This window comes from Peromyscus eremicus, unplaced genomic scaffold, assembly GCF_949786415.1.
Source record: "Peromyscus eremicus unplaced genomic scaffold, PerEre_H2_v1 PerEre#2#chr22_unloc_1, whole genome shotgun sequence".
Lineage (NCBI taxonomy): Eukaryota > Metazoa > Chordata > Mammalia > Rodentia > Cricetidae > Peromyscus > Peromyscus eremicus.
In genome coordinates this window covers 7,242,315-7,254,882 of record NW_026734286.1, presented here as the reverse complement: position 1 = coordinate 7,254,882, position 12,568 = coordinate 7,242,315, and the positions used below count along the sequence as shown (strand labels likewise).

Genomic DNA, 12,568 nt, shown 5'->3' with positions numbered 1-12,568 from the left:
AGACATCTCCCCTCAAATGCTTAGTGGACTAGGAGGGAAGACTCTGGGATAATCATTCTACAGAACATTGGTGAGGTCTGCTCCACAGATAGCAATAAGGTCACCAGGTCATTAATAAAATCCATAGTCTTCTGGATGGAATTCAGTTATTTGATTTGTATCTCCTCCAATGAGCAAACACCCACGTATGATTAACTTCCTGGTTCTGTTAGTGCTTCTTTGCGAGTACACAGACCTCTGTGCCCACAACATCCCAAACATTCCATAATCAGTATTAGCAAGTCAAGTGACTCCACCTGCTATTCCAAGTTCAGGTAGAAATGAGTAGCCCCAGGAAAGTGATTGCCAGGCCAGAAATCATATATTGACCCAGACTGAACATGCCAGTCAAGTGTTCGTGTGGCTTTAAAGAATCCTCAGTGGAAGGCCTGCAGCAGGGCACAGGATAAAATTCCTCCACAGAGCAGTGGAGCACAGCAGTAAAGCAGCTGGACAGGGATTCTTCATGCCATTGCCACTGCTGCTGGCTGCTGCTTCAGCACCGTCACAGGTTCCAGACAGGGTGTCAAAAAGTGGACAGTGGACTTGGGGACAAAGGCCAGGGTGCCATAGTCCCATGTGGACTCCAGGACAAAGATTGACACTAATGGTCCAAATGGTTTGGATGTAAGGGGCTGCCCATGTTTGCTATTTGCTCTTTGAGACAGGGTCTCATGTATAATATGCTTGCCTACATCTCACAGTGGTCTTCCTGCAACAGTGTCCTCAGTTCATAGTACAATGGTGTGCCACACCTAGCTTCTGGTTATTTTATTAGTAACTGTGCAGAATTACTAGCAGTAAGGCAAGGTGGTGCAGGCCTTTAATCTTAGCACTCTACAGCAGAGGCAAACTTCTCTTTATAATTTTTAGGCTAGCCTGGTCTGCATAGTGAGGTCCTTTCCAGCCAGGGCCGCAGAGTGAGACCCTGATAAAGAAAATGAAACAATAGAAACATGATGTAAAAATAAGTATTCTTAATTTGCTTTACTTATTTTCACTAATGATGAAGTAAGAGAAAACAACTCTGTAGACTGTAACACGAATCTTAAAAGGTCTTATTAATAAAAACAAAGCCGGAACTAAGTATTGGGGTGAACGCTGAAAGATCAGAGAAACAGAACAAGCCACATCCAACCTCACCTTGCCAATTCCTCAGCTGATCTTGTTTCCTCAGACTGAAAGCTTCTGAGTCCTCATGCGAATGGATCTCAGCTGAACTGCTGTTGAAAGCTAAAAGCTTAAAAAACTAGTTCCTGGTCTTCATGCCTTACATACCTTTCTGCTTCCTGCCAGCACTTCCTGGGATTAAAGGCATGTGTCACCATGCCTGGCTCTATCCAGTGTGGCTTTGAACTCACAGAGATCTGGATGGATCTCTGCCTCTGGAAGGCTAGGATTAAAGGGTGTGTGCTATCATTTTCTGGCCTCTAAGTCTATCTAGTGGCTGTTCTGTTTTCTGACCCCAGATAAGTTTATTAGGGTGCACAATATGTTGAGGGACACAATATCACCACAGTAGACTCCTATGTCAAATAGGCAATAATATATGTGTGTGTGTGTGTGTTTATTTAAATATATAAATTTTATATAATTTAGTCATTAGACTATTGAGGCTTTCTAGTAAATATAGTTATAAGTAAAAAGCTCACTCTGATCTTGTAGGGTTTACTTCTCTAAATCCTGTATTTACATTGATGGGCCTTTTCTACAGAACAACAGTTTAAGAGAGTGCATATTAGTGTATAGGTGTTTTTTTATTATAATTTTTTTTTTTAACAAAAATGAAAATCATAGCACGTTTTCTACAGCACGCCTGAGGTATTGCTAGCCTAGAAAGTGGCAGGTTTCCTTTGTCCTTTCTCAGTACATAGCAAAACCTAATTCCCCAGTAAAGCGTCCTCCTGAGTGCAGGAATAGTTCAGGGAAGACTTTGCAGTCCAGCCCCAAGTTCTGCATCAATGTCAATCTCTGCAGGTCAGGGCAGTTCTATGCCTGGGGTAAAAGCCAGGACTGCCAATCATTGGGCTCCCTCTCTTCACAGCACTGTCCCTAAGGGAGCTGTTTAGATCACTCAGGCCTCAGTAGCCAGTCAGAACCTCCACATGGACTGTCAGTCAGAATGGGGAGGGCACTTCCCATCTGCCTTGCAGCATGGTCTGTGGCTCAACAGTTAAGGGTGGGTCCTCTGTTCTGTGTGCTGGGCTGTGACTGGCTGCTGGGAGCCACGGGGAGAGCGGGTGAGCACGGAATCCGCCATGGTGAGTGAGGGGCCACTGTCCCACGTGGGGAGAAGCCGCTGGGAACAGTGTGGGGTGCCCCCGGGGCTGTGGAAATGGCATCATGACGCGGTGTCTGGAGTGATTCCCTTTGGTCCCCTGAGGTCCCTGCAACTCCCAGGCAGAAGCAGGACCTCTGAGTGATTTATCGCTGGGGTTTGCGCCTCTCAGAGCATGGGGGTGTGTGAGCCTTTGTGCGGAAATATCCTAGTCACCATGCAAGGCATGGTGATCATGGTGATCTTTTTTTTTTTTTCTTTTTTTCTTTTCATTCAGTAAAAACTGTGGCCAAGGATGGCAGATTTGCTAACTTGAAGAGCCCTGGTCACTCTAGTGTCTTCTAAAAGTTCTGCACTTAGCACTGAACATTCAGGTGTGGGATCCGTCTGCAGTTAATTCTGTGCAGGGCGTAAAGTCTGTGTCATTAACACATTTGCATGTAGATGCCAGGGTGGTTCGTTTACCTGTGTCATTAAGGCCAGACTTACTATGATTCCTGGCCTCATGTGGCAAAATTGACTCTATATTTTGTGTTTTTATTTCTAAGATTGCTTTCATGTTCTGTTGATCTCTTTATACTTTCCCAGACAGTACAGTCTTTTTCCCCCCCCCCCCCCCCCCGAGATAGGTTTTCTCTGTGTAACCCTGGCTGTCCTGGTACTCACTCTGTAGACCAGGCTAGCCTCAAACAACCAAATGCTTCGTTTAAAGGTGTGTGCCCCCACCACCACTCAGTTCATTGCAGTCTTTATTGCAATTTCATTCAAAGTTTGAAGTCAGATGGTGTCACAGTGTTTATGTACTATTGATTCAGTCGTGTGTTGATCAATTTTTCATTCATGATGACATTTTCTCATGTTATTTTTGTTTCTCATGCAATTTAGTTTGTAGCATAAATTGTTAGACTTTAATTGAACTTTTGCTGTATCTGTAGCTCCAATTCTGCATTGTCATAATATAATATTGACGTAATAGACACATGGTTGCTTTCTACTCAAGGTTAGTCCTGCCCCCTGCTAAGGAAGCCCATCTTTCATTAGGCACAGTTCCCAGTGAGATCGCCAAGTCTCCATGATTAAAAGTGCATGGTTACACCCTTTCCTTAAAAAGACTCTTTAATTAGGTTTGCATGTATGTAGGAGGAGATGGTCCCTGTGTCCTAGGCAGGTAGGCCCCATGCAGCTAGGGAACAGAGGAAAGAATTCCATGACCCCAACCAGAGACAGTTGAGTCCATCCATGTGTTTCCCCAACTGACTGTAACTGTTGAAGCCAGTTGTTGTCACCCAGGTCTGTCACCTTCTCCTCAGTCCCCAGACACAAGATGTTGCTTGGCCCCATTTTCTCCCGATTGAGTCTGGTTTGGGCTGTGATCAGACAGATTTGTGACTCTCCATGTTTGCTGGACTGAAGTCTTTTGGTTTAATTTGTTAAAATGTTTCAATCAGTGGTAATGTTGCTTGCTGTTAATCCCAGCACTTGAGATGCAGAGGCAGGCAGATCTGTGAGTGTGAGGCCTGCCTGGTCTACAGAGTGAGTTCCTAGGACAGCCAGGACTGTTAAATAGAGAAACCCTGTCTGGAAAAACAAAAAGCATTGCCTTGGTCATAGTGCTTCACAGCAAGGGAAGACTCAGTAATACAGGTTATGTAGTATTTTGTTATATTATCTCTGTATTCTCCATATGCCCTGGGAAATCAAGTAAGGCTAAATAAAAGAGTAATATACTATGGAATATTATTTTAACACAGAATTATGTAAACATATTCTCAATGAAGTGTACATTTGCAATGCAGTCAGTTTCACCATTTCTATTATGTACATATATGGGATACTTTAGGATGCAGTGACCTATGAGGATGTGCATGTGAACTTCACTCATCAAGAGTGGGCTTTGCTGGATCCTTCCCAGAAGAGTCTCTACAAAGATGTGATGCTGGAAACCTACTGGAACCTCACTTGTATAGGTAAGAATATGAGCTTTCTGTCACTTTTTAACTTAAAAAAGAAGCCTTTCTTGGAGATTGGTGCTCTCCTATAATTTTGAATGTTAAAGAAGAAAACAATGGTGAATAAATCAGGCATTGTTCTAAAGTTCATGAAAAACAGTATTTTCAATTGTTCATAATTTCCAGTAATATATCACATTTTCTGGTACTGTATTTTAGGATACAAATGGGAAGACCATAATATTGAAGAACATTATCAAAATTCTACAAGGCATGGAAGGTAATTTTTATGTGCATGCTTGTATATATGTATGTCTGTGATAAGTACTGGATTCCTGATTGCTGGGTTCCTCCATCACTGATGCAATAAGTCAAATCAAACCAAATTATTAAATCCAGATTTCATAATAAGGCATAGCAAATCAGCTCCCTCTCAGGGGCTCTCAGGAAGACAGAACAGGAGAGCACCCATGGCAGATCTATGGGCCAGGCCTTAAATAGCCAGTAGGCATGGGCATGGTCCCAGGCATCCCCAGGGGAGGAGCCGCCAATGGTGGGCTTTCTGGAATGGGGCCCCTTCAGTTGGAGATTCTAAACATGTCAATTTTGGGAGGTATATATGGGTGCAGGTTCAAATCTGTCTACTTCCCACTGGCATGGGACGATGTGGGGGTTGAGGGGACTTGGGAGTCAGGTGGGCCCAAGCTCAGCAGGGGAATGGGTGGAAAAGCATTTAGATAGCTGCCAACCAGGAGACCTCAGGCATCTGTTCTTGAGGCAGAGAATGCAGGTTGCTAGGAGAAAAACAGTAGCTTATTATCACTGGCCTTATGAACAGGGATAGGCATTGGTAGTAGGAAGACTACCAGAAAGAATGGAACTGAGAAGTGTCCTGGTTGTACAAAAGAGTCAACGGTGAATGAGTGAGGCATGAGCGCAGATATGCCCTTAATTGGGACGTCTTGGAAAACAAGGTTTGAGTTGCGGGGTAGGTGCCCACTTGTGCCTGGAGAGGTGGTATCAGCAGTGAAGTCCCAGGAGCTTGGGGAGATGGCATGCCAAATCTAGGGATGATATTTTCCAGGAGTACTGGAGCGATGGCATCTGCTGTTTCCTGGAGGTTGGGAGAGCATCCATCCTGTAAATGTGTCAATAAGAGTTAAGAGATATGGAACCTTCTTATGAGCAGGCATGTGGGTGAAATCTACCTGTTAGTGTTTGTCCAGTGGCATCCTTGTTTGGTGGTTGGCATCCTCAGAGATATTGCAGGAGCTGGTATATCTGCAGGGCCCACTGTGGGTTTGGCCTTGGCCCAGGCAGGAAGAGTGAACCTACAGAATATGCTCCAAAATTGGTGGGGTCAAAAATAGGCTCTGGAAACAGATACTAATTTCCATTAGGTCAGATTTCTTTACAAAGTAGTAGAGCCCTTTTCTTAGGAACCTTTGGGTTTCTGTAAAACTACTAGAACAGATTTACATCTTGGTTTCATACTACAAAGCTATGGCTTTGGGTTAAAAGGCATGAACATTTTTAATCTTAAATTCACTGAAGAAAGGAGGTTGTATGAGTGAAGGAGGAGGGAGTTGAATATGTCTCCAGGGTTCTATATCCTCTCCAATGCTAACCTAGCTCTAAAAGCTGGACCAGTAAAATCCACAGAAATTTAAGGATTCCTCAAAACTGTTTGTAAACAGTCTCTATCAATTTGTCAAAACTGCATTTATCAAAGCTAAAATTTTGAACTTCTGAAGTTATATCTGAAACCAGTTTATCCTGTACAATGAAGTCTGTGAATGAGGCATACCTGTCTGTATTTTTAATAGGTAATTTACTAATGAACTACTAAGGTGCTTGTAGGCTTTGGGTTGGGGGTGCTGTTAAACTGGCAAATCTACTAGTACCCTGGTCATCAACTCCATCAGATCTGAGAAGGATAAGTAAATGAGCAGGAGTGAGCCAGCTTTCCAGTTACCCAGGCAGTCCCAAGTCTCTGTGTGATCATTAGGGGACAAGTCCCAGAGGTAGCACTTCTTCAGATGCCAAGCTCAGAGCATCTGACAGATTCTTTGTGGAGTAGAAATTTGGGGAGATTGGCCAACCTGTCTTGGCAGAGTGGGACAATTGTTCCCCCATTGGTCCACCTATTCATAGTCTGGACATGATCTCAGCAGCACTTAAAGGTGTAAAGCAGCTTTTCACTGTGTGGCTGGATTTGTTACATTTGAGGCAAGCCTCCAGGTGGAAGTTCTTCTGTGGCCATCCATCTTTTTGGAGAAGATACAGGATGTTTCCAGGAGTTGGCATGTCTCTCATAAAAAGCTTTTATATTAAATGCCATATTCTCAGCTCTCTGAGAGTGTTTGAAAATGGGGGAACAAGCCGGGCGGTGGTGGCGCATGCCTTTAATCCCAGCACTCGGGAGGCAGAGCCAGGCGGATCTCTGTGAGTTCAAGACCAGCCTGGGCTACCAAGTGAGTCCCAGGAAAGGCACAAAGCTACACAGAGAAACCCTGTCTCGAAAAACAAAACAAAAAAAAAATGGGGGAACAAAATCTGTTAGGTATATCTAAATTAGACAAATGTTCTTTAGGTTTAACTTTGAGGGCATATGTAAGTTAAGTCTGAACATACAGTTTACCCAATTAGTTACAGCTTACCAATGTTAGTAAAAGCCAGAAGATTCAGTCTGTAGTTTTCAGTGGTGATCCTAAGATATATCAGGCTAAACCAAGTTTTAACATTGCAAACAATTTAATTTCAATATCAATTATCAAAAGCAGCATTGTTTTAAATCCTGTTTAATAAACCTTGTTTTTAGGACAGGACAGAAATTATCAAACAGAAATATATCCTAACCCAAATTATATTGGAGACCTAATGTCTCCTTGGTGGGGCCTGTCCAAGTGGTTACCCTTATTAAAGATGGTGGTGAAGTATTTCTTTAGCCTCAGTCAAGATGGTGACTGGTGATGTTCTCCAGAAGAGTTTCAATCTGGAGTTACAGCCTTACAGATTTTAAAACATACCCAATTAGCAAGACACGTTCAGGACATGTAAACTCTGGCATTCAAAACTAGTCAGAAACACACATGTGTGGCCACACCATTCACACATTTCTATCACACATAAAAAATAAACAGGATATTTAACAGAAACAATTTTTTTTAATGAGGCTTCTAGCAGGTCGGGCAGCCTGAGACCTGGATCCCAGAGAAGGCACTGCAGAGGGAAACTGAAAAGCAGAGTAGTAGCACATGCTGCCTAGTTGAGTAAGTCAGAGCAGCAAGTAGAGAATTTTGGAAAAAGAGATTTTTATGAGTGTATTGAAGTAGAACAGATTTAAGGGTGAGGTGGGCAAGTATAATTTTAGGGGTGGGGAGTATGGGAACAGGGACCACCATGAGCTGCAGCAAGGTGGTAGTGGTGGTGGTGGAGGTGGTGGTGGAGGTGGTGGAGGTGGTGGAGGTGGTGGAGGTGGTGGAGGTGGTGATGGTGGTCTTGGCGGCAGCAGCAGCTCTGGTAGGAGGGAGGAAAGAAGGAGAGAGCAGACAGACAGACCAACAGGCTGGAAACATTTATGCAGTAGTTCAGGGTGTGAGAGCAGACAGGAACAGAGAAAAAGGATCTATTGTGGGGAGAATCCCGGTATGCCCAGATCATATCCAGGAAGGAGAGAAACAGGCAGACAGACAAACAGAGCTGGGGAGGGAGAGGAATGGGAGCATTAGAAACACAGTGTGGCCAAACTGCACCCTGGGAACAAGATGCAGGCAGATAAAGAGTAAAAGGGAAGAGAGAGGAATGGGGAAAGTATGCTTGCAGCCCAATTTAGAGGAGACAACCCCAGTCTTTCTGGGGACTGAACTTGGACTTAGCAACTACCCATTGACAAGCCATTTACCAGAGACGGAGTAAAGTGGGGTGGGTACACAAATCACATCTGATTCTGTAAACCTATGTCTGGGAGCTGTGTGTGGGGTGGACTCTGGTGAAGTCTCTCACACACAGGGGAATTCCAAGGACATTGACTGTTGCTCCCTGCAACAGGCTGGAGTCACCTGGCACAGCAGTGGCTCAGCAGGCAGTCTAGAGTTTGGAAGAGGTCCTGGACCTCTTAAGACATTTTTGTTTGGGAATGGGAGGCTTACTGAGCTGTTCTTTCAGTGTGGCAAAGGTGGAATGGGGAGAGAGAATGAATGGCCTTCCACAGCCACACCACATGGTTGTGGAAGGACTGCTCACCCCGGCCAGTGCACCAAAGATAAGTATTGGATCCCCAGTTGCTGGGTTCCTCCGTCACCAATGTAATAAGCCAAATCAAACTGAATTAATAAATCCAGATTTAATAAACAGGGCAGCACAAAGCAGAGCACTCCCAGGTGGCTCTCAGGAAAGCAGGAGACAGATCACGAGAGCTCCCATGGCAGATGTACGGGCTGGGTCTTAAATAGCTGGTAGACATGGTCCCAGATGTCTCTGGGGGAGGAGCCATGGTTGGCAGGCTTTCTGCAATTGGGCTGCCTGAGCAGGAGATTCCAGTTTAAAAAAAATGTTAATGTACCCAGAACTTTTAATGAAAAGCAACTATGTAAATAGGCATAGGTTTGTGATGATTATTAAATTGTCACAACACCATGTACTCCAATGTCAGGTAGCTGATCACTGTTTGCAAAGTTTTCCATTAAGGACAAGACAAGGAAATAATGCCATAATAGATGTCACAGTTTCAATCATAGCCATGTGAGAGGCATGTTGTTGAACTGTGCATCCAATTACTAACATGCCTTCCAAGTATGATACCATTGATGAGGGCATTAGTGTATGGCCAAGACCTTTTATAAGCAAAGCTTTGGTATTAAAGCTAGTGTTCCTCATTTTCTTGTAGGGAGTGATTTAACATAGTTTAATGAGAGGAGCACTTTATGAGTAACTTTGAGAAGTAGAAACATGAATCTCTATTCTACATCTGTATCACACAAAAAACATTCGACTATGGTAATGCAATGTGAAAACCCTTTATTTGTTATCTTCCTTTACCAGGTGTGTCATCTGTCACTCTGGACACAATCCATGTGAGCATAAGGGGTATGGAAAGAAGCATTGTACTTCTGTCTCTTTCAGAGCAACTGGAAGATATGTGGTAGTCCCCACTATGAGAAGACATGATGACTGTGATACAAGTTTACAATTAACTGGTTTTCCAACTTCAGTGGGAATTCATCAAGAAACTCTCATTGGAGAAAAACCTTATGAGTACCAAGAATATGGAAATTCATCTCTCTCTACTGGTTCACTGTGCACAGGTAGTGTGGCTCACAGTATAAGAAAATGTTATGAATGCAATCAGTGTTCTCTGAGTTCTTCAAGTTCTCTTCAAAGATGTGAAAAAGCTCATGTGGGAAGAGAAAATAATAAATGTGAGTCATCTACTAAAGGCTTTAGGCCTGACAGGCATCGTCAAACACACCAAAGAACCAATAACCAAGAGGCTCTCTATGAATGTAATCAACATGATAAAGCCTTCAGATCTGATTGCTCTTTAGAAGTATACCAAAAAACTCATTTGGAAGGAAAACCCTATGAGTATAGTCAAAGTTATGAAGCCTTTGAATGTCACAGTCTTCATCATCAAGTACATAGAATTCAAACAAGAGAGAAATGCTATGAATGTAATCAATACAGTAAAGCCTATGTACAGATGAGTGATCTTCACAGACATGAAAGAATTCATATTGGAGAGAAAACATATGAATATAATCAATGTGATAAAGCCTTTTCAGAGAAGAGACATCTTCATGGTTACGAAAGATTTCATACAAGAGAGAAACCCTATGTATGCAATCAATGTGGTAAAGCCTTTACAGGAAAGAATAGTCTATGCAGACATGAAAGAATTCATATTGGAGAGAAACCCTATGAATGTAATCAATGTGGTAGAGCCTTTGCACAGAAGAGTAGTCTTCAAAATCATGAAAGAATTCATACTGGAGAGAAACCCTATGAATGTAATCAGTGTGGTAAAGCCTTTGCACAGAAGAGTAGTCTTCAAAGTCATGAAAGAATTCATACTGGTGAGAAACCATATGGATGTGATCAATGTGGTAAAGCATTTACACAGAAGAATCATCTCCAAAGTCATGAAAGAATTCATACTGGAGAGAAACCCTATGAATGTAATCATTGTGGTAAAGCCTTTGCAACAAAGAGTCATTGTCTCAGCCATGAGAGAATTCATACTGGAGAGAAACCCTATGAGTGTATTCAATGTGGTAAAGCCTTTGCAACAAAGAGTTATCTTCTCAGCCATGAAAGAATTCATAATGGAGAGAAACCCTATGAATGTAATCAATGTGGTAAAGCCTTTGCACAGAAGGGTAATCAGCTCAATCATGAAAGAATTCATACTGGAGAAAAACCCTATGAATGTAATCAATGTGGTAAAGCCTTTGCAATGAAGAGTCATCTTCAAAGTCATGAAAGAATTCATACTAGAGAGAAACCCTATGAATGTAATCATTGTGGTAAAGCCATTGCCTCAAAGAGTTATCTTCTCAATCATGAAAGAATTCATACTGGAGGAAAACCCTATAAATGTGACCAATGTGGTAAAGCATTTGCAAAGAAGAGTAATCTTCACAGTCATGAAAGTATTCATACTGGGCAGTAACATATGGATGTAATCAATGTGGTAATTTAAGATGTGAGATCATGTGGGTGTCATGTTGGTGCTGGAAACTGAACTGTGTTTTCTACAAGAGGTACTAACTGGAGTCCAGTTCCATAGGGTTTCAGGTCCCAAAGAAGAGATCAGGTATCAGCAGAGGGAGGAGACCGCCATGATCTGAGCATGAAGCAGTATAGCTGCTGCTTTATTGAAAAACGACTATGCATTTTATGCTCTATAACTGAATCTTAGTTTAGACTTAAGCAGGTTAAAAACAGACTTAATGATTCCAGGGTAAAAGCAGTCTTCAACCTCATTACAGTATTTTTCTGAGGCAAAAAGTGATAAATTCAGCAAGTATCTTCATGCCTTTCTGGATGTGAGCACATGGTTTCCTTTCATAGTTGCTTTCATCCCTGGAACTTGGTGTATCCAGTTAGTAAATAATTAAGTTTTCTATTTTTGGTGTAATCAGGGGGACACAATGGGGCTTCTTGTGTGGGAGTAGACATAGTGATCACACTGTGTGCTTCCATGTTGGTGGGGTTTTTTCAAAGAATTCTTTAAAGAGAGTGCTTTGCCTATGTATATGTTCCCATCCTCCAGCGTAGCCAGCAAAAAAAAATTCCCACATTAAAAGGCATAAGGAAACTCCATAACATATAGTGAGAATTATTAAAATTGAAATAAAAATGATGCTGGAGAATTAAGATCGGCAATGAGGAAATGCTGGAACTTTGTCAAACAGCAATGGTCACCGTGCAGTCCATGCCAGGTGCTAAACTGCTAAACAATTTCTCATCCCTTTTTATTTCTTTTAAGATTCATTTTATTATTGTTACCTTTGTGAGTCCATATGAACAGTATACTTTAAAATCAGATGTCAGGCTGTGTGACCCAGTTCTTCCTTTCTATCATGTCTGTTCTGAGGACCACACCAGGTCCATCAGTCTTGGTTGAAAGCAGCTTTACCTGATGAGCCATGCCATGATGAACACTGAGCCCTGATATTTTTTTGGTAATTATTGGTTTTTTGTATGTTTGTTTGTTTTTTAAACAGGCTGATGAAGTTCAGACTGACCTTGAACTTCAGACCTTTCTGCTTCCACCTCCACTTACTGGGATGGCAGGTTTTACTACCATGCCCTGTGTATGCAGAGGTCTTGTGTGTGCTGAGCAAGCATTCTATCCAATGACTGCCATCTGATATGAAAACATTGATATAGCCGAGTTTTTCATATACAGATCTACACTGAAAACCTGCCTCAAAACTGCAAACACAAAGTTTTGTTAAAATAAACTGTGTGTGTGTATTGATATGGAGTCTATCTCAGTTGCCTAGACTGGCCTAGAACTCAAACTGTAGCCCTTGAATCCTGCCCCTTGGCTTGGCTTCCTAAGTACCTGGAGAACAGGGCTGGACTAGGGAGTGAGCAAGCCAGAGCACAGAGTGGCCTAACTGTGTATCTGGGGCTCACAGGTAGTAGCCAGAGGTGCTTGACAAGATCAGAATGTTTCTAGGGTCGAATTAGAATACAGAACCTTGCTTGAAATGGAATGCCACCAGTTCAGCATGGAAGGATGGGAAGAGGCCCAGGATTCAATCCTCTTTGGGTTCGAAATGTCCTGAGAGTC

General features: G+C 42.5%; 2 protein-coding genes across 2 annotated transcripts in view; one reads left to right on the top strand and one right to left on the bottom strand.

The window, feature by feature from the left end:
- LOC131900701 (zinc finger protein 260-like) overlaps positions 1 to 12,568 on the bottom strand; it is a 409,697-nt gene that overhangs the window by 281,417 nt on the left and 115,712 nt on the right.
- On the top strand, positions 2,298 to 11,542 carry LOC131900401 (zinc finger protein 431-like). Its single transcript, XM_059251625.1, has 4 exons — positions 2,298 to 2,399; positions 4,158 to 4,284; positions 4,486 to 4,546; positions 9,310 to 11,542. Exons 1-4 carry the CDS (start codon positions 2,298 to 2,300, stop codon positions 10,934 to 10,936), a joined length of 1,917 nt encoding a protein of 638 aa, XP_059107608.1. The 3' UTR covers positions 10,937 to 11,542.

Bases quoted from the DNA above. Each gene is read 5' to 3' on its own strand.
- LOC131900401 (XM_059251625.1), top strand. From the start codon at position 2,298: ATGGTGAGTGAGGGGCCACTGTCCCACGTGGGGAGAAGCCGCTGGGAA. The intron at 2,400-4,157 runs GTGATTCCCTTT...GGGATACTTTAG, and splicing joins ATCATGACGCGGTGTCTGGA to GATGCAGTGACCTATGAGGA. The intron at 4,547-9,309 runs GTAATTTTTATG...TTCCTTTACCAG, and splicing joins AATTCTACAAGGCATGGAAG to GTGTGTCATCTGTCACTCTG.